The 22,446-nt window shown below is 41.6% G+C and overlaps 1 protein-coding gene across 2 annotated transcripts in view; it reads right to left on the bottom strand.

Annotated features, from left to right (window-relative positions):
• Window positions 1-22,446, bottom strand: part of ttyh2 (tweety family member 2) — a 60,526-nt gene that overhangs the window by 2,040 nt on the left and 36,040 nt on the right. The window contains exons 5-14 of one of the 2 annotated variants that reach the window (XM_030078549.1): window positions 21,012-21,107; window positions 12,037-12,109; window positions 7,924-7,993; window positions 7,678-7,736; window positions 5,775-5,867; window positions 5,443-5,535; window positions 4,115-4,257; window positions 3,090-3,275; window positions 2,088-2,166; window positions 789-815 (exon numbers count right to left, since the gene is read on the bottom strand). In XM_030078549.1, the coding sequence (XP_029934409.1) occupies window positions 789-815; window positions 2,088-2,166; window positions 3,090-3,275; window positions 4,115-4,257; window positions 5,443-5,535; window positions 5,775-5,867; window positions 7,678-7,736; window positions 7,924-7,993; window positions 12,037-12,109; window positions 21,012-21,107 (919 nt within the window). The remainder of the gene's footprint in view (window positions 1-788; window positions 816-2,087; window positions 2,167-3,089; window positions 3,276-4,114; window positions 4,258-5,442; window positions 5,536-5,774; window positions 5,868-7,677; window positions 7,737-7,923; window positions 7,994-12,036; window positions 12,110-21,011; window positions 21,108-22,446) is intronic. The other variant, XM_030078550.1, reaches the window with a different exon arrangement.

Below are 22,446 nucleotides of genomic sequence, written 5' to 3'. Positions count from 1 at the left end.
AATTTCAGCATACTCTCATGATGGAATTACCTGTGTGTTGCAACTTTCAAGCTTCATGGAGCAGTTCTTCACATTTTTTGGACAAGAATGGGAACTGACATAGTAGTGCTAGCCTAGACTTTTAAACTATAAAGCATATTCTGAGCACACTGTGCAGCAATATTTGTGATGGACAGATACAATCTTAACTACTGACGGGAGGTCGACTAGTATGATCCATTAACAGGTCATGATGAGGCTTAAATCATACCCACTAAACTGGCCCAGTGCATAAAGAACAAGTACAGGTACATTGTGCCCACCCAAATCACCCTTTACCCATCAAAGGTACAATTAGGGACGGGTAGATTGTTTGATGCCAACGTCAAACATTATGACATTAACAGTGAGGGTAACATGATCCCAATCTGTCCTTACATACCAAACCACCAGGAAAAAAATTGAATTCTATAGCACTACATGATGCCTGGCGCTTTGCACCTCAGTGCAAGCTATAGAATTGGATGAGAGGGGAGGTGGACTGCATGCACAGGAGAAGATCTGTGTGGGGAAGTCCAGGGACCCAGCTACCACCCTCTCAACGCCAGGGGCTAGACAAACTCTCACTTGGTCAAACAGACTTTCTGGAATGAGGAGTTGTGAGTTCAAAGCCATGCCGAAGAGAAAGATGGCAGAGAGGAACCAAACAGAGTCAACTGAAGGATAGATAAAAGAGAGATGCAACAGAGGAAAAGTGAGGGAGTTAGTCCCCAAGCGGGGAGGAAAGGAGGAGCGAAGAGAAGACTTACTCGGTTTCTATACTGCTGAGAGTATACCTCCAAAAGTTGATTTAAAAAAAGAGGTAAAATATAGAAATGAAAGATACAAACAAACATACAAATGACAAACGGACAAAGAAAAAATATATAAAAGAAGCTGTTAGCTGAAAAGTATGGCGTTGCAAAGTTGAAGTAAGGAGGGAGAATTTAAACATTATTTGCATGATCATGATATTGATTAGAGAGAAATCATAGTTACCAAAAGCTGGAACTAAAGTCTAAAGGCTAATGGAAGAACTATGATGGCTATACAATTTTACACTAATCTTGATATTTTAATATTTCATCAACAAGCTGTATTGAAATTGTTAAGATAATCACATTATGACGAGTAAGAGAATAAACTGTTCTTCATCAGTCTTGAATTTACACCAGTACATTATGTAACACATAATTTAGCAGGAATAAAATATATCTTTGGCATGTTATTTCCTTTCAACAAGGCAGACCTGCTAAATATAAATTCCCTCTAAAGTATCCCTTCATAAGAAAGTTACAAAGCACTATTCTGAGGGAGATTAGACACCTGCAAAATGCATGTAACTACAGTCACTTGTATTTCATTAAAAACACATATACAGCATAAAAAAAAAAAAAAAATCAATTTCTGTCTCCTTGATATGACAGGAGCAAAGTGGCCTGATGGGAGTTCATTTTATTCAATCGAGAAAAGAGGCTTAAGTGTCAAAGTGACTGAGTTTATGGACTTGTGTCATTTCCTCCTGGGAACATGGCCTGAGGGAGACTAAACGATGTTCAGTTCATGTTTAAATATTAATTACATTACTTCTGCCTCGCCTCTCTTTGCTTTGGTAAGTCCTCTCTTTGCTTTGGTAAGCATCCTATAAGTTATGGAGGACAGAAAAAGGCACCAACAGTGCAACTTGTATCTTAAGAAAAACACCATCACCCCTGGAAAAAAAGAAATGCATTAAATGAATGAAAGGTTACTGAGTATGACATAAGAATTGGCCAATGTGAGCCAAATCAGTGATGTTAGAGTCATAATTTAAGCAAGAAACAGCAAACAGACGAGATTAAGGAGTCTCCCTGTTGATGGATGAGGAGCTATCTGTGTATCAGCTGGTTTTCAGGACATATTGTATAGAGAAACATAAAACATAAACCTTACTGAGTGGGAAAAACCTAGGACTGAATTAAATATTGAAGAGCTTTTCCTGTGTTTTTTTTCCCAAGGCTAAAGCTGAGTAGTTAAATCAGAGGGAAATGACATCATAGAAAGAACTTGGCCTCTGGGACCCAACGCACCGAGGGAGGTGGAGAGCCTCGTCCTATCAGAGGCACGTTCTCGTACCGCGGATTTCCCCCGAACAGAGCTGTCTGGTTCCTGAGAGACACAAGGACAGGAAAGACAGAGAAAGCAGTGAGGCAGAGAGAAACAGAGACAAGGAAAAAGAAGGAAAAAAAAAAAAAAACAGGATGGAGGAAGAGTCAACATCAACACCCAGAATTTAGACATATTTTATTTTATGGCCCAGTCAGATGAGCCAATTCCCAACCTTCCTATTCCCGTCTGCAAGTTTATGAATTGTGATTATTACATTCACAGTCATCCTCAGTGCAGCATACACAAATAAGGCAGTTGGTGCTAACACATACTGATGGAGCCAGGCTTGAGTGCGATATGTTCTTAGGCATTTAAGCTACAAAATAACAGCAAAAAGGAACATTTATCTAAATCAGTGGTTCCTAAACTTTTAGGGTTAACAGATCATGGATCCCAATTTGAGAATATTTTGTCCTCATAGGGAATTCCTTCTGAGGAGATTTTTGTTGTTAGTTTGGGATATAATCAAAGTATGGTCAAACTAAAATTGTTATAAATTACAATAAAAATGCCATCCTTACACATTTTATGTTCAAACTTTAAAAAGAAAAGCTAAAAAGTATTGGTTTCAACTTTTTCTGAGGACCCCGTATTACCCTCTCGAGGACCCCTGGTTGTCCCAGGACCCCAGTTTGAAAACCACTTGTCTAAACAATGCCTCACACTGTTAAAAAGAACTTATAAAGCTCATATCTTACTAAACCTTATGAAGCCAGATTTCTGAATATTTTTTTCCAACACTGAAGCTACCATTCCTTTTCCTTACAGACTTATTCCGCTAAATATGAATTAGTGCATTAGTGCATGCCTTCTGCACACACAGACTCAGCGCTTCTCACAGAAACCACAGCTTTGCACCTCACCGCCAATTAAGCTCTTCATTGCCGCTTTATCACATTTAGCCCACACGTTGTCATACTCACATGTACTCAGACATGGGGGCGTTGGAGACAGCCTGGGCGGGCGGGTGCAGGCTGCTCTGGCTGCCCATGCTGCTGCTGTAGCTGCAGAAGCTGTGCATGTTGGCGTGGTTGGGGTTCTGCGAGCCTGTCCTCCTGGCTCGCGGGTTGAACGGGTCCTCTTCGTCGATGTCGTCATAATCCCGTTCCCTGCAGAACGATGGAGTGAAATGTCAGCAGAGAGGCCACAGTTGTTGGTGTATGTGTGTGTGTGTGTGTGTGTGTGTGGGCTTAGCAGCTGGCAAGCACTTTGTGTTTACCGCTTGACTCTTAACCTGATTTGAACCTCTACCCTTCCACTACCACCACATGACAACAAAATATAAAAGTAAATATCACATTCTTATCCAGCTCCCCCGCTGAAATAGAAACATCTTTACTATAGCTGTAGAAAATTATACAATATTATATCGCAATATTATACTATAAAGATTTTTATTCTTATTCTTACCTCATGACAGCATTTTAGTGCAATGTTTTAAGTAAGCACATGTAATGCAGTTCTGTTTTAATAACTTGGAATGGGAATTTTGAATTGTTTTGAGTCAGTTTATCACAAATTTTAGCATATAGGATGCTGTATATTTTATTTGTCCCCCTGGATGTTATGCAGTGGGTTGTAATTTAAGCTCTATTCATAAATTTCCATCAATACTGATGTTTTTACAGTACATTACTGCAATGTGTTCGGATACAAATTTCAACATGGCTTATGTATCCTGATACGTATTGTATGATGGTGTCCTTAACAAGACCCAGGCCTAATCTGTGCATGTGATGTCTCAAATTTCAATTCACACCAAGGGGCTGTACTGCACGGTCTCTGAAATGTGGCTTGTATATAGGCATATGGTAAACACAGATAAAGTGGTATGTATTGTCAGCCAATTGGCTCATGTGTGATGCAGCACAGAGAGGGGTGGAGGATTGGGAAATGAGGACATTCAGGCATGCAGGCGGGCAGGCGGGCAGGCAGAGGGCGAACTGACCTGCAGGCAATTTGTCTCCATGCCCTGGGAATGGCACACAGCATGACACAGAAGGCACAGGCTGCCAGGATGGAGAAGAGGCATAGGTAGAGCAGACCCTCTACTCCGTCATAACACACCCCCACCAGCGCATCCAGGTAGTCCTAAAGAGGTCAAACGCATACACACACATATACATACACACACACACACACACACACACACACACACACACACACACAGACAGATGTACAGTCGGACACAGACATAAACACAATTTGCATGTATACAAACAGGGTATTTGCTGTCTTATTGAAATTCACACAGTAAGGCAACCAGACAAAATGAAGCACAGACAAAGAAGCATTTAGTGCACTGGGGTGTGCTGTTCTCTCAAGGAAGACATAAGCCACTGCTACCCAGAAATGTGGAGGTTTCGCCTTGGAGTATTTTACATGGGTTGTTGCAGCTAAGGCTTTTGCATTTGTCTGAAACTGTAAAGTGTTAGACAACTGTCCTTTCTGCTCAATGAAAAAGACCATATTTTTCTTTCTTTCTTTCTTTCTTTCTTTCTTTCTTTCTTTCTTTCTTTCTTTCTTTCCTTTTTAACAGTGTCCTAGATTACTGCCCTTATCTAGAGCACTCAGTGCACTGTTGACATCTTCTGGGGAGAGTTTCAATTAACAGATATTTGTCTTTGTATTTTTCTTATGGCAAAAAAGTCGTTTGGATTCATTTCTTTTGTGTGCAGTCAAAATTGCACATCCACTTCAAAAGGAAAAACAAAATTAAGGTAGTCAGATAAATGACTGTTTCTTCAAATATGTTTTAGCAAAAGTGCATTAAACTACTCCAACACAAATATGTTAAAATGGAAGGCTTGGTATTTTTCAAAGTTTACCAGATTAGGATTTTTTTCTTTATGGAATATTTATTCACGTCTTGGTTGTCCTTGGTGATTGTTAAAAAAGAAACATCATTGTAGAAGAATTTTTTAATTTATCAAAAGTATTTTAAAAAACTCAACTCTCAAGGAACTGGACATATTTTTCATTGATGGCATGCAGAGACAGTCTGAGCGGGACATTCAGCGTGACTCATTTAGACCACATGAGCCACACCGCACCAGCCAGACAGCAGAGTGACCTCTGCATCACCAACACTCTTATTAGATAGAAAATGCAGCGTTGCAAAGCTGCTTTTGTATAATTTTAAATTCTTTTTAAGCTGTGTCTTGTTCTGCTCTGTTCCCAGGCCCAGTTTCAGAAAAATGCTACAATCCTGCACGGCCAGTTTCTCTCCTGTTGGCCTGAGCTGCTGTGTTGCCAATTAGGATGCAGTGAACCAACCTTGTTGAGCCCCCTGCAGTCCAGCAGGGCAGTCAGCTGGTGCAGGCTGGCCTCAGAGGAGTTCAGCAAATGCTGGATGCCCATGAGGTCTCTCTGTGGAGAGGTCAACATCTCAGAGTGAAATACTTCTTGTAAGAAAATCCTGCATGCTTTACTTCGTTATACTACAGCACAAGAATCAATGTAAGAAGCTTGGCACTTGGACTAGGCTTGAGCTTTTGCACTCCTATGAGAAGTACTTCACGGATGACATGGCCATGTAGTCAACATAGATACTTCAAAGCGTCTGTGTGTGTTGCGTTGTGTTTATGTACAGTATATATGTGTGATACCTCAGCAGTGGGGAAGAGGGGAACAGCGAACTGCAACAGACCCTGGACCTGGATCTGCATGGTGGTCAGGGACCTCTGGAAGATGGTCAAAGCCTGCCCAAAAGGAAGTGAGTTTGAAAACACATGCAGAAAATAACACGGGAGCAGAAGCAGAGTAGACACTGGACCAAATGAAAGAATATCTGGAGTCTTCACACACCATTTTAGAAAAGATATTTAACATATCATCAAATAACACAATTTCAAACACTTGACATGTGCAGACTTCAAATCCCTCCAGACACTGGAAACACAAAGAAGAATGCAACCACTCACTCATTACAGCATCTTATTTAACTGGCATTGGCTCTGATAATACTGAGGTGGTCAATGCACCCTGTGATTAAACATATTGTACTGATAAAATATCCAGCCGCCGCTGAAACACAGTTTAATCTCGTGATGGACATGTAGGGTCATTGTCTCACCAACAGGGGGCAAAACAAGCCACCACATTTGGGCACAATACAATTGAATGACTGTAATCTACCTCAAACATAGCACCTTCAGTCTTGTGCCCTTTTTTTTTAATTAGTGCCCAAGCCCCATTCGTCTCCCCACATCATTTGCCAAATCTCCAAAATCAAACAGTATCTTCACAGTCATCCACTGTAACAAGAAAAGAGTGGGAAACTTCTGGCTTATAGCACACTGTTAAATTGAAACAGGACATGGCCAATTACCTCCACCCATAAATGTAATTACTTTCCTTTGATCTGAGATTTTTCAGGGCTTGTATTGGACACGACTGTCTTTGGCCCAAAGGTTTCTCTACTGCACAATGTAATAGTCTGATCGGAAATATGGCTTACAGTTTAGCTTGCGTGAGCTATTTCAGCCTGTGGAAATGTAAAAGAAGATAGTGAGGGAGGGTGGAAGTGAACAAAAGAAAGAAAACGGAAGAAATAAAATAATGATGACAATAATGAAAGAAGCTATGGCGAAATGGACGGAGCCTACATCGGGTCGGTAGCCAGAGTAATGGAGTACAAGGGCATAGAGGGCACAGCTGCAGGGTAGTGCTATGGTTTAGGCTGAGAATAGATGATAATGTGAGAGAGAGGCAGTGAGAGAGAGAGGTGGAGACAGAGGGAGGGAGGGAGGGAGGGACAGAGAGAGAAATGGAGTTTGTGTTCATGCATGTTTCTGTATCCGCCTGTTTGCTTGTGAACTTTGCACCCTTTGGGTATTTGTGTGCCAGAGACAGACTTTGGCTATCAGGCTGGGTGACGCTGCCTGCCCTCTGTTGCTGCACTCTTGTGATCCTGAGGGTGTGTCTACAAGCATGAGATAATAAGATCTGAGCTCCACTGGGCCAGGGCAGGAGAAATTGACTTTTCCACTGACTGATGTCTTGACCCAAAATCTCCTCTCTGGCTCTCTGAAGAGTAACCTTACAGAACCTCAGAGGAGAGAGAGAGAGGGAGAGAGAAAGAGAGAAAGAAAGAGAGAGAGAGAAAGAGAGAGAGGTGTAGCAAGCCGAACAGAACCTTATCCAAATTGCTTTCATCTTATCTGCAATTAGTGTCTTGTCTTGGTGGCACAGCTATCAATAGCCATGTTCATAAGTGGCTTTCACTTTGGCTTAAATGAGCTTGAGGAACTAATGCAGAGAGAGAGAGAGAGAGAGAGAGAGAGAGACTGACTGACAGGCAGATAAATAGAGAGGGGATGCTTTGCAATTCTCAAACTTTCGGCACTGGGGTAAAGTTAGGATGAAAAAAGGGAGAGAAAGAGCTAGACAGAGAGAAACGGATCATGACAGATAGGGCTTGAGAAAGAGGGAAGGAGGTCAAATCAGCAAAGATTCACCAAGAGTTCAGCTACATGTCATAAAAGCTGACACCGACACCGTGTTCAGTACCTGCTGGAAGGGGTTGGAGCGAGTCTGGTTGTTGCAATACAGGTAGTAATGGACTATATCTGTGGAGAATACACACAAAAGCACAGACACACACACACGGCAAGCCAATTACATCCTTTCTGGAACAGCGACGCCATCATTTTCGCTTAACCAGAATACAATTAGTGCCTTTGCTACAGTTTAATGCTCTCGTAATTACAACTCCATTAACACAGCATTAAAAGCATCATGCACATTAAAGCTCACCAGCACTGATGATATCCCTCGTTTGGCTCATGAGGTACTTGTCAGGGGCCACACAGAAATCACTGGTGCCCTAAAACCCAACAGAAGAAATGAGTGAGAACAGAGGGCAGCAATGTGACCAGGACCACAAATAAGCTGGATAAGAGCAGAGAACAAGCGCTTTCCCATTAGCAATAAATGGACAGAGCGTGTCTAAGAACGTGAATGCTGAGGCAAAGAAATAAATTGAAAAATCACATCTGCAAGAGAGAGAACTGAGAGAATCAGAGTGTGTAAAATACAAAGTATTCCATCTGACATTAATATTTCATTAAAGTTTTAGCAGGCATCTTTGACAAAGCTGAATAACAGTAATGATAATAGTCTGCAGCACTCTTCTCTAAGACAGAGACAAAAAGGAAAAATAAAAAAGACAAGCTGTGTGTTCTTATAATCTATATTTCTGTGTCGAGACAAAAAGGGTGTTCAAGTGTGTCACTCATGGCCGTAGCCACTCTACTACTCGGTACTACAAAGAAATCTGCTTTGGTGAAGTAATGAAAGTGAGGAGCAACAGTCTAGTCAAAACCAAGCTGTATGAATGCTAAATGTCTCCTGGGTTCAGGACAAACACCCTGCATGTAACCTTCTCTCGGGGCCAAAATAATGAGCCAAGCACACAGATGCTAGCCTAATTCCCCAGCAAAAGTCGAGGCAACTCTGTAGAAAGACTGGAGTGCCCCAGTCTTCCTTCATCTCTGGAGCGAGTTTGTTCGCAGTGCAAATCAGAATTCCTTTGCTTAAATCCTGCAGGAGACTCGTCGCTCTCTGGGAGCGCAGACTCCTTACTACCCTCTGTCTATAATTAAGAGCTCTGTGAAGGGGTGCATTCATTATGCATTCATTTATTATGTACTCAGGCACTAAGCTAACTGGAGCCTACGCGTGCGTGCACACACACACACACACACACACACACACACACACACACACACACACACACACACACACACACACACACACACACACACACACACACACACACAATCACCTATGCACTCAGGCAAGCACAGACACCGCTGACAAGTTGCCAAACATAAAGATGGAGAAACACACACAGACACACACACACACACACACACACACACACACACCGATACAGATCCTCACAAAGATGTTCAGTGTACACACATAGCTGATAAAAAGAGACACCAACATGCACACACACAGGCATTTCTGCACGCAGATAACCCACACAGAGGCACAGGTTTGCAGTGTTTCCCTTGAGGTGGTGGGAGTCTGGCGTCATTAGAGCAGAGCAACAACAGTTCTGCCCATTTAAACGGGACAAAGCTGCAGTCGGTGGCAAATAGACTTGAGCGATTTTAACCTTCAGACCAGGGCATTCAAATCTGGACAGTGTGGATGCAGGGAGAACTCAGCGAGAGACTGATGTTGGAAAAAGCTTGAGATTCATTCTGAAGAAGTTTTCTTAGACAGTATATTTATGCACCATGTTGGCTCGGTCACTTCTCAGTGAAAAAGAACCCCGGTTCAGTTCCCAGCCTGCCCTTGACTCCGTCTGTGTGGAGTTTGGGTTCATGTGGGTTTCTTCCAAACATCCTGCAAGTCGGATGGACTTGAGGGATGAATTTGAGAGTGTATCTGTCTTGGTTAGCCTCATAATGCATTGACAAGCTGTCCAGGATCTGCCCGGTGTGGAGAAAACGAACGACACATTTTTATTTTATGTATTGTTAATGCCGGAGTGAGTTCTCACCGATACTGAAGGAAAAATACCAGGGAGGACACACACTGACACACATGCTCACACTCAAAAAATGATGTACAATGCTGTCTAATCCAGTGTTACACATCATTGTACTAATCCAGCAGCAGCCAGTGCCGCGTATTCACATAATTGCTTCATGGACAGCTGTTTGTATCCATGCATAAGCAATTACTAGGCCATTTTAAGCTGCGGCGATGTTTGCTCTGAGGCAGAAAAAGGGTCCACTGGAGGTCAGACGTACCGCAGAGTCATAGTCATCCTCAGCCAAATATCACGTAATGGCTAGGTTGCATAACTGGCTGAAGTAAATGCCATGATATTTGTGCAACATTTTGTAACACACACTGAGGGTATTAAATCTAAGAATATAGTCACTCATTGATTTTGCCAGTTACTGTAATTCCACATGAAGTCAGGATGCAGAGGTGAAGAGGCAGGACAAAGAAGAGTTTTATTTTATTTATTTATTTTTTTTTTTTGTACGCCTTGAGACCACTATGGATTGGACAAAATGGGCTATAAATCAATATTAGTAAGGTTCCTACAATATTTGGTACACTGTGTAGAAGGGGAATATTACTTGCTTCCTTAATCTTACAATGTGTACACAGCAAAAAAAAAAAAATCTCATTGTAACAAGTCATTTAATCCCATACACAGTGTTAAAATCTTCTTTTTTCAAACAAGGTAAAAAAAAAAAAAAAAAAAAAAAAAAAAAAAAAAGCAAAAACGTGCCAGTTGAATGAAATAATCCCACTTGAACTGGGATTTGCAGTTTCATTTGTTTTTTATTTTATTGTATTTTTTTTTTAAATTTCAGGAACAAGTATAAACATATTGAAACAAGGCAGAGTATCAAGATATGACTAATAATAACAAGACAAATGACTGGAAAATTCTTGAAAAAAGTTGATTAGCATTAGAAAAACGTGGGATTATCTCATCACTCTGGCAGATTTTTTTCACTGTTTTAAGAGAGAAAAAAAAACAAGATTTTTAACACTGAATATGAACCTAAATTATTTGTTAAAATGGATAATGTGCATGATGGTCATTTCATGCCATTTCTCGTGGCTTGCAAAAGTATGAAAGGAATCAGATCAGGAGTCACTAACTCTTCAGACGCAGCAGATAAAGAATATTGCGAGTACAAACTTGTAATGGAGACAGTAAACCAGCACATTTCACAAGAAAATGGAGCCACTGATTACTGTTGTTACTGATCATTAACCCACGCTGTTCCCTACCCCGTGTTCACTTTCACCCTCCTCTCCAGCTTCCAAGTCATTTGTTTGTTGTCGGAGGGGATCCATCAGCGCCAACACACATGCCTGAGGAAGGTGACTCAAACACTACAGGGCTCATCCATCCTGAATCAACTGTTTCCGACTCATCTCTCTATTTTTATGCATCTCTCCGATCTCCCGCTCTGGCACTTTCAAACATTCATGGGGCTTTCTTGCCGTGGAATCACAACAGAGCCAAAGGTTGGAATTATTCACAAGTCAGCAGCATAACAGAATTTCAAAGCCTCCGTTGGATTGTTATCAGAATTATTGACTTTGAATGGAGTTGTTGGGGTGGCATAATGATGTCAACAAGGTATGGATTTTGGCTTCTAACCAGAGGTGGGCGTGTTGGTCTATATTTAGCAGCTCCTTGGCTGATGTGTTGTGATCAAAAGCTCACGAGGCATCAGACAGAGTAAAAGCAGAAGAGTTGGAGGAGCGCGGCACGAGGCAAAGCGCTAAAACCCTTTGCAGTGACACCCCTCTGCTCTACGGGCGCTTTCTAGCTCGCTCGCACTTCAGAGAGAATTCTTTATGCCAAAACAAGGTCATGTGTTTTTCAAGACTGGCGATGAATGCAAACACCGAGATAAACAATACTGGGTCAGAATCTATGCGTGGAAATATGATAATTTTTCAGATGTAAAGTGACCCCGATGCTAGTACAGCTTGTATGTGTGTATCTTATATATTCAGAGAAAAGAAAGATGCAAACTTCTCCCTGAGGATTTATGCGGGAAAAGCTTTAGATAATGTGATTGCTCAGGCGACGGCAGGCAGCCCCTTTTTTTCAGTCACACACTGCAGGCACTCGTGTAGATATATGCACAAATACACATACACACACACACATCAACAGTAAAGTGTGTAAACCGCTCTTCCCCCCATTCCAGATTATTCAGTGACAGTTTGAAAGTGGGATACATGTAGTTAAAGCACTCACAGTCTCCACAGCTATTAATCATTGTTGCCAGGCATGATACAAATTGATTTGCAGACTAGTGTGTAACGGGTCACTCGGCTAGTCGTGGTAGAAGAGGTGAAGCAGCTCACCACAGCAGTGGCCAGGTCAGCTCCCAGGGAGGCCCAGCTCAGGATCAAGGTCAGCACCCCAAACACCATCATCCTGCAGAGACACGGAGCGACACCAAGGTCAGAGTGAAACGTGGTGTAACAATTTCTTAATTTGTTGAGTGAAGATGCAGATTAACGGATGCCATAGCAACCAGCTTGTCCTCAAGAGGTCTAGCCTATTATAAAAGTTCTCAGACTGTAGCTGGAAGTCACACAATAATTTGTATTAATTAGGGGGATATCAGTCCTTTATTAAATCACGCCATTAGTAGACTGGGAAAGGATGCAAGCTTGGTCATGAAAATGGGCTTTTTAGAGTGCATATCTCCACCAGTGCTTTGCTAATGGTTAACAGTGCAAAAAAAATCTCCATCCTCACAAGTCATTTTGTCCCAGATTTAGAAAAAAAATCCCAGTGCCCAGTGCTACTCAACTTGTTTGCAGACTTTTCTCAAGTAAAGCGTCATTTTCATGGCACTAGTGGGCTGACCTGCCCTGTTAAGCTCAGTGCCCACTGGCAGAAAATTTCATGTATTTCAAGAAAAATAGGATTTCAAGACTAGATATGAGACTATATAATTTGTTAAGATGAAGATATTTTGCAGTGCATATACTCTATACCAGTTCCACATATTGGAATTCCACCAAAAGTTAATCATTTCTGCCATTCTGCCATTACCAACCTGTTTCACATCCAGTGATGAACATATTTTCATGGCTGTACATGAAATGGGACATTATGTACTATAAGTCTGTTCAAATTCATGAGCAAATTACCAGAACACATCTGTAAAAGACGTGGCCACTCAACACAATATTTGTTTGGTGGTTATCAGGGATGCCCGTCTGCCACTGGAAACAATTGCCAGGGTGGTATGTTTAAAACTGGAAATGAGCTGTCCAGTCCATAATGGATAGTTTGCTTCTTCTTATGTCTGCTCACATGGGAATCCATTCCGAAGAATTATGCCTTTTCGTGAGAAGCCACGACCCCTTTGGCATATTGGTATGGAAAATTAATCACTACTTTCTTTGGAGTCATGACCAACCTTTCCACAAAGTTTTGTGCAAATACATTCATAACTTTTTTATATGTCTTGCTAAAAGGCCAACAAATAGAGTGGGGAAGAACATAAGCCCTGTCCAATTCAACAGAACAAAATCTATATGCAGATTACCAGTGGACAATCTTAAAAAAACTATAAAAAAAAAAAAAAAAAAAAAAAAACATGAGAGAGAAGAATATTGTGGTGTTGAATATTCTTATCAGCATCCTACAGAGGAGAATACAGTGACGCAAATGGAGCTATTTTCATAACCTTTTCCACTAAATACCTCGAGCATGAGAGGTAGGGGAGGTGACCTCATTGCCTTGTCATCAGACTGAAAGGTCAGAGGTCATGTTTACTACTGTGGGAACTCCTCAGCACACTGTGCAGCACTGTGGCTCCATGAAGAAAAGCGGAGACGTCGGCTCCATTGTCCTGCATTTACCAACGGTGGCTTCCTGCACCCATGTCGACATGGCAATGTAGTCCCTCACACTCCCTTACTATTGATGATCTCATAATATCAGGAAATTACATCAGGGACATTTGATTATAGAGGGAAAGAAGTGAGAGGAGGTAAGTGTATATGTGTTTGTTCATGCAGGAGAGCGGTCACTTTGCCTGTCTGCACATATCCTAAGTCCATACATTAATACAAGAAGATCGATAGCCATTAAGAGATGAACACTGATCCAATCATAGATCAGCTCTTGTTAGGTGGAATAATCTCAAGACAATCCAATAAGCTCCTGCTGATTTGGCCCTGACCAGATATTCTCCCTTGCAGCCTGTCACCAGTGGTCAAGATAAAGAACACAGGGAAACTATTTCTCTGTGTATCCCAGGTCTGGTACCAGCCTGTTCATCCATGTCCAGCTCCCTGGCTAATCCAATTCATGATGGGTTGACATGATAATATATTTAGAAAAGAAAGGACTGCAGCATGTCACAGATGCAGTGTCCACATATAGTTCTGTATGCATCAACAGGAGAAGGAAAAAAAAAAAGGGACCAGAGGCTTGCATGTGATGCTTGTGTCCATATTGGTTGATGTTTCAGTCTGTAGACCTTTTCACTCAGAGCAAAAATAAGTGAGGAGTTCTTTTGCAAAAACAGTCACTGCAGTATTTAATAGTTTATACCATGTGTTTTCTAATCCAAAATCCAAAATGCTATCATAAACACCAATGCATGTGCAATCATCTACAAAAAATATGAATTTTGATTGATATTATCTAGAAAAAAACACGGTTGATAGAAATTAACTCTGCTGGCAAGGATTATGATTATTCTGATTTTTAATTACTCACACATGGCCATGACAGGCTGACTCTGGGACTGCGAGGGCTGATTACAAAATCCAATTATTACATACACATCACTATTCAAAAAATAATTGCTATAATTGAATACATAGGCCTTTGTCATCCATAAAAAGGAAATTCCAACAACAGGGTGAATCAAAAACACATCAGTTGCTAGTGCAGAATACATATATTATTGACAAACCCTTGACATTAATGGAAATAATGAAGAAAACAACAGAAACAACAGAAATGCTGTTTTCTAGGTTGATTTTGGCTAGGTAAATTATGGTACTGATTATGGCTCAGACAGTTTTTTTTTTTTTCATAGTTCATTCTGACACACACTTCTCTATAAATCAGCAGAAAATAAGGGGTGTCTTTGGAGACTTTGTGATCTCCACTAGATCTTAAAATAAATTTCTGATGGTTTGAACAAACGGCAGGGCTGAAGAGGTTTAATGTAATTTCTGCCTTAATAGAGCTGTTGCCCTAATGGCAGAGATTCATCCCATTTGGGAATGATATACACGGATTATGTACTATTAATAGGATTAATGTCAAGGCTTTGAAAGTAATATATGTATTTAATGTGGATGTCACAGGCCTATGTATTCAATTAGAGTCATTTTTTAACAGTGTTGTGTCCTTGTGCTATCTCTGTCAGCCTATGTGTGCACTCAGGTTCTTATTTCTGCTCTGAATATAATATAATCTGTATTGTGTAATGTATTGAGAAAAGGCTGCAGACTGAAACCCTGACCAGCAGCCTACAGATGCCGTCATCACACACAACTCCACTGTCTGCTTTTTCCTAATGACCTTCCAACATTGTTCATACAAACCAACAACTCTGTCCTTGTTCTCTCTCCCTTTACTTGTCTCTCTTTTTCCTTTTTTCATGTCTCTCCGCTTGCTACATTTTTCATTGTTTTTCAGGTCTTTTATTTTCCCTCTTTCTCCCTGCCTTGAAACAGAAACTTTTGTCTATCTGTGAGAGCTGACACTCAACAGCTTCGAGTAAAGAGACACAAAGACGGCAAGGTCGTACCGTGGCATAATCTTGATAAAAATGAACAGCGCAGACATTGCTGAGCTGTCTGATTGCCTGGTGCACTGTGTCTTATCACAGTAATGTACATCGTCTTTTCAGAGGATGACTACTTATCACTTTATTCCAATGTGTATGTGCACGCATCTGTGCATGCATGTGTGTATATACTGTATGTGCATACTAGGGGTGTGAATCTTTGGCTTAATATGATTTTTTTTTTTTTTGGAACAATTTGATTTGATTCAAGTTCTTAAACCTCGATTCAATTCAGCACTTTTAGTCAAAATTTTATACCCATTAAGAAATATGTTCAATAATGTAATACTATCATTATATCATATTAAAAAAAATCCGACAACAGAATTACATCATTGAAAAAAGTTGCAATTTCTGTTAATCACCATATTAGGTCTTTTTAATAAAAATCATGAATGAATCAATTCAAAGCATTTTGATTCAGGCCAAAGTCAGAGAGATTCAGTTTTAGCGGTGTGATGATTCACAAATGAATCCTAACACCCTTAGTGTGTTGAGCACCTGCGTTGAGGCTTAATGCAGCATAACCCCACTAGTGAAGAAAACAAGGTGTCTGTCTGTGGGAGTTTGTTGTGTTGTGAAGGCTGCGCGCCCACTGGGGCATGGAGCGCTACGTTTAACAACCGTGACGATGGGTGGTCCTGCAAATGGGAGTAATGTCCTCTAATCACCCCTCAGTGCCGGCAGGTCACGTCCCAACCAAGCGAGACATTATTCAGTTTTGTGCTCTGGTGGGTAAAGGGGATTCACTGAGCTACACAAAATAGCAGGAAATCGGCTGCAAATCTGGCGCAAAGCACATCAAGCGAATAAGTCACGGAGGCCATTAAGAAGGGTGGATGATGCTAAGAAATGCTCTCACCAAGGACAGGGGTCAAGTCACTTTGAATTAAATCAAATTAGGCAGGAGATTTTCTTCTAAACGGAGAAAACTCTTTTCCCATAAAACGCTGCTGCATCCCGTCTGTAAAGAAATGATGGAGATTGATGGCTCTATCGTCATTATGCAAAGCATGGTTGTGCATATTCATTTTCATTTTGAATTGAAAGTGACTTTACTCCAGCCCTGGCTCAAAGCTTTCTTCTTCCTCTCCTCAGAGTTCTTGACAATAATCCAGTGTCCTACATGATATTTTTGCCCAGCAGTATCTGTGCACACAAGGTCACTGAAGTGTCTATTGTCTGCTCTTAGCTGTAAACTGCTCTTAAACTGTTTGTGTTCTCTTTCCACTAGCAAGAATAAAACGCAAAAAAACATATTGACTGAGCAACATGCAGTGCACCAATACTGATTTCTGGCTGTGGACTTTTTCCTCTCTTCTTGACTGCACTGCTCTCACAATAACCCTTTATACTGAAAATGATGGCGTATGATTTCGGCTCCATCCAGATGCCCTGCAGAGAAATTAGCTCAGACCAGCAGCTCTGCAAATTAATCAGATGAAATGAAAGTCAGGGTTCAGACACTCCAATTCAAGGGCATTTCAATGATGTTCATGGTCTAAAAACTGGCATGTTTTGGAATTAGACATAGATGAGTCAAAATTAGACATCACAGAGGCCTCGTTTGTTACTCATGAACTGTTCATCACATCCATCCATCACAGGGTTTTCTTTAGAAAGGGAAGTGTTGATGTTAAGATGGAGCGAGTTAATGATGATTAAAAAAAAGTCAACTAATTTTTTAAAGCATTTTCAAAAACCTTGAAGACTTTATTTTTCTCAAATTTAAACTTTCCAGGTCTATGGGAAACCTGGAAAGCAAACCAGGGAACCAGTCAGTTCTGCATCTTGCTCTGTATGTCAGTCTCCCTCCAGCTCTCTCTCTCTCTCTCTCTCTCTCTCTCTCTCTCTCACACACACACACACACACACACATACACACATAGATAACTCCAAGTAAGCACCAAGAAGAGTTGGTAGCCCCCCAGAATGTAATCTGCTCCCAAAAGCCTCCCACAATTTTCACTCTAGTGGAAGGGAGCATCCCCTGGGAGGGCAAACATACTGACTCATCTAGATTGTGTGCAAGTGTGTGTGTGTGAGTGTGTAAGAGTGTGTAGAGGGGATGTGAGAATGAAGTGAGGAGGGTTTGTGGTTAGTAGGGCAAGTATAGCCCTGCTCGCACCCCCAGCTGACTGATTGAGAGAGACAGAGTGACGCTCGCCTGGCTGAACGGGGGTCCGGGTGGATTTCATTCCCTGTGAAAACGCCTTTGCAGCACAATTCACATTTTTAATGGAGATCAGTAGAATTAAACTATAGATATTATAAAGAGATGAGATGAAAAGGGACACGCTGAACGTGAGTGTTTACGTATCATCCTCTTTGATAACATCCCTCAGCGTGATGTGTATTACGGTGTGTGGGAGTGTTTTTGTTGCATAATTCTTTCGCACAAGTGCCCTCCTTTCACTGAAATTTCTTTTAGTGCCTCCATTCACCTCCTTTGAAAACGTCAAAAAAAATATCTGTTTCACAGCTAAATAATTCATAGCATGCCACATAAAGGCTCAGGGGTTACAGTGCATTTCATCTGTAATTCATGTCAGTTACGCAACCCGTTTAAAGCAGGTCAAGTGTTAAGTTGCACTAACAATCTCCAAGGAAGTTGTACTTTGGATAACATGAAATGGCCTTGCTCCCATCTCCCGTCCTCCACGGCTTTCCAATCCAAGCAAACTCAATCTAATGCCACGGCTAAAAGGGCAAGCGGTGAAATACAATGGGAGCTGGAAGGGCAATGTGGTTGTACGGGGGACAACATCCAGTGGTTAGCTGTCTATTTGCTTGTCACAGGCACTTTCCCATGGGAGCAGACTCAGATCCTGTCTATATTATGTGATTCAAACTCATCTCATCTCATCATATCACTCCAGTTCATTTCATGTCATGTTGTGCCATATCTGTCTCTTTCCCTCTCCCTCCTGCTCGGTAGTTTAAATGAATATTAAGCCACAGAGCAGCGTGGATGATTGTGCGCTCTAAAAATGTTCATCAGGATAACAACTCCTGGCTGAGATTGCATTACACAGCGACAGCAGTCTCACTTTAGGCAGCTTACTCCCCAGGCATCAGTGACAAATATGACCCTTAACCCAAGAGTAATTTTTTAGAAAAGACAAATTTAATCTCTTCCGCTGACTGAACGCTGGTTTTCAATAAGTGTTGGTTTGAGGGTGGCGTGGAGGTGGGGATTTATAAATTCTTCATGAAATCTATCAGCTAAAGATTACCAGTCAACCCTTTTAAATATGTAAAAAGTAATGTAGCTATTTGATTTTTTTAAACAAATGTTTTAAACCAGGGGATGATTAGGACAAAAATAAACATTCTCCAATGTAATATGAATAAAGATTGTAATGTTTTGATTTTAAAGCACAACCAAAGGATGTCAGTAAAAGAGTGAGAGGCAGACAAGCCCTTCCATTTTAACTCTAAAGCAGATAGGGGGCTTCACCCTGTCTGTCATCAGAGCAAGAATTAATCAGATCTTTATGGATGAGATTAGATAGAGCAGAGCAAGAATGCATATTAATCACAGCTGATTAATGAACCTCAGAAGAAATTGTTTGTACCAATCAGTCACCTGAAGCAGAAAACCCCCCAAAATTGGGCTGAATTAGCTGCTGCCTGCCGTCACCTAACCTGGTGAACACCACCAGACAGTTTGAGAGAATACTGCCAAATGAATGTTGCCTCTACCAAAAATCAATGCTTTAAAGAAAACTGTCAAGAACAGAGTTACACTATATGGACAAAAAGTATTTGGCCACACCTCTTAATCACTGAATTCAGGTGTTTCATTCAGTCCCATTGCCACAGGTGTATAAAATCAAGCACCTAGCCATGCAGTCTGCCTTAACAAACATTTGTGAAAGAATGGCTCACTGAATTCCAGCGTGCTGCTGTAATAGTAATGTGGTAGGATGCCACTGTTGCAACAAGTCAGCTTCATGGCATGAGTTTCCATGGCTCACCAAGCACAATGCCAAGTGTCGGATGGAGCGGTGTAAAGCATGCCGCCACTGGATGCTGGAGCGGTGGAAACGTCTTGTGTGGAGTGACGAATCACGCTTCTCTATCTGGCGGTCTGATGGACGAGTCTGGGTTTGGTGAATGCCAGGAGAACGTTCCCTGCCTGGCCGCATTGTGCCGACTGTAAAGTTTGGTGGAGGAGGGATAGCGCTATGGGCTTGTTTTTCTGGACTCGGCCTCGGCCCCTTAGCTCCACTGAAGGGAAATCTTAATGCTTCAGCTCACCGAGACATTTTGGACAATTCTGTGCTTCCAACTTTGTGGGAAAAGTTTGGGGGAAGGCCCTTTTCTGTTCCAGCATGACTGAGCCTGAGTGCATAAAGCAGCTCCATAAAGGCATGGCTGGCTGAGTTTGGTATGGAAGAACTTGATTGGCCCACACAGAGCCCTGACCTTAACCCCATCCAACACCTTTGGGACGAACTAGAACGGAGATTGCGAACCGGGCCCTCTCATCAAACATCAGTGTCTGACCTCACAAATGCTCTTCTGGATGAACGGGCAAAATTCCCACAGACACACTCTTGTAAAATCTGTGCCTCACCCTCACTCTGAGACAAAATATTGTAGAAAGCCTTCTCAGAAGAGTGGAAGCTGTTCTAGCTGCAACGGGGGACCAACTCCATATTAATGCCTATAGATTTAGAATGGGACATCAGAAAAGCTCCACTACATTTAACCCAGACTACAAGGAAGAAACTAGAAACAGCAATAATTAAAAAAGAAATTAGTTAAGGATTATGTTTTGTAAGTAGCAATTTTTAAATATTTTTGAAAGAAATAAAAGGAAATTTATTGATTTAGATGCAACATTTTTTTCTCTCTCTCTTCTCTCTCTCTCTCTCTCTCTCTCTCAACCCCTCTGGTCGAGGCAGATGGTCGCCCACCCAGAGCCGGGTTCAGCTCAAGATTTTGGCCCTGTAAAAAGGGTTTTTTCCTCACCACTGGCGCCCTGTGCTTGCTCCTGGGGGAGATTTTGGTCCATGGATTTGGCCAATATCTGCCGGGCTTCTGTAAAGCCCCTTGAGATAAGTTTTGTTATGATTTGACGCTATACAAATAAAACTGAATTGAATTGAATTGAATTCAATAACTGCAACATATTACTAATGCATTATTTTGTAGTTTAATTATGCAATGTATGCATACAAACCCTTACCAGCAAACCTTAGTTACAAAACGACCTTTCACCTCTAAGTTGGAAAAATAATAGAACCTGTAGTAAACATTAATGAAGTAGAGACGGAACGTTTCTATGGCAGCTCCCACTTAATGAAGACTCTGTTTATCTCATCCACCTCTCCTCTCATCTCCACCCCCCTCTTCCTTTCCCTCGCTGACGCTCCCTCCTGCTGCGCAAATTACACAAAGATCAACACATAAAAAAGGCAAATTGCCTCCTTTCTTGTAAACAAAATAAGAGCTCATCTCCCTGTGAATGGCTCTGTTTTACAGGGCGAGTTCTAAACGTACGTGGTGAGCAGCCAGCGAGACTGCTTGGCCAGGCCCAGACAGGCCAGCAGGCAGATGATCAGGTCCAGGATGAGGAGCAGCAGGTATGTCAGCCACCTGCAGAGACAGACAGACACACACACACACACATGCCAGTGAGCTACTGCTGTTGAATTTTCACGGTGGAAGATAAGCGAAGCAGCATTTTTTTTTTCATTACATTGTGTTTTGTTCAGCTTAATGAGGATTTTAAAGTAGCAGTTCAACCAAAATACAAAGAAACATTCCCTCTTTACCACCACTGTATTTTACCTATCCAGATAGTTTCAGTGTGATTTGGAGAGGTTTCCAGTCTGTCTCCCGGGACCACAATACAACAGGGCAGGATGGGCGTTGTTCTGTCAAGCTCAAACTGTCTGCAATTTACATGTGAAAAACTCAACAGCAGCAGCTCTTTCCGAATACAATGACACAGATACCTGACAAAATCCACTGCCCTCGGGGGTGAGGAGTTTTGTTGGGAACTATTTCCAGCTGAAGAACAGGAACTAAGCAAACTGTATCTATCCACCCCAAACGCGTACAAATTAAAGGCGGATTGACACAGTTTGCCGATGTTCTTCAGCAGGGAATTTGTTAACATGTCTGATATGATATCTGTGAGAGCCGTTACTGTTGTTGTGTGTAGGTTTTTGACAGTTTGAGCTCTGCATAACAACACCCATACAGATACACTGTATTGAGACAGAGTGGAAACCTCACCAAATCACACAGACACTATCTGAATGCATAGACTGCACTGGCGTTTAGTTGGAAAATACCTATATTTTTGTGTTTAAGTTAGTAAAGCCCTTTGAATTTTACAAACTGAAAAAAAAAACAAGCAAGAGGGAGAAACAGACCAGAGGGGGGAGAGAGAGACACACACAGGGCGACAGGTGAGAGATGTGATGTTTATTTTGTCTCAACTGACACATAAATCACTGTCGTCTTAGAGAGGTGGAGCTTATAGGCCTGTGCTATTAGTTTGCAAGCTGCTTGTGTGTGTGTGTGTGTGTGTGTGCCCTACTCAGTATGTCCATCTGCTATAGGTGCAGTGGTCACCGGACTAGGACAGGATGGCGTCCAGATGGTTAATAATAAATGAGCTCAAATCTGTATGTCTGAATATTTTATGCTGTGAAAGCTGGATGGAAGGGAGCAGTTATCGTACCTTTCCGCCCTGATCTATCCATCTATCAAAACTTCCAACTGGCTCGTTTCCCATCTTGCCGTCCCCACAGTCTGCACACACCTCTCTTACTTTATTCATGCTCCCTCCGTCTTTCCTTAAACTCAATCAGTCGTCTGACCTCCTTCATCTCCCGACTCTTTACCTCAATCATCACTCTAACACCACAGGCATCTGCTACTCTCTGTCAGCTTTTTCTTTCTTTCTTTCTGCCCTCTCAGTCTG

Source organism: Myripristis murdjan, chromosome 19 (assembly GCF_902150065.1).
Source record: "Myripristis murdjan chromosome 19, fMyrMur1.1, whole genome shotgun sequence".
Classification (NCBI taxonomy): domain Eukaryota; kingdom Metazoa; phylum Chordata; class Actinopteri; order Holocentriformes; family Holocentridae; genus Myripristis; species Myripristis murdjan.
This window is presented reverse-complemented; position numbering and strand designations above follow the sequence as displayed.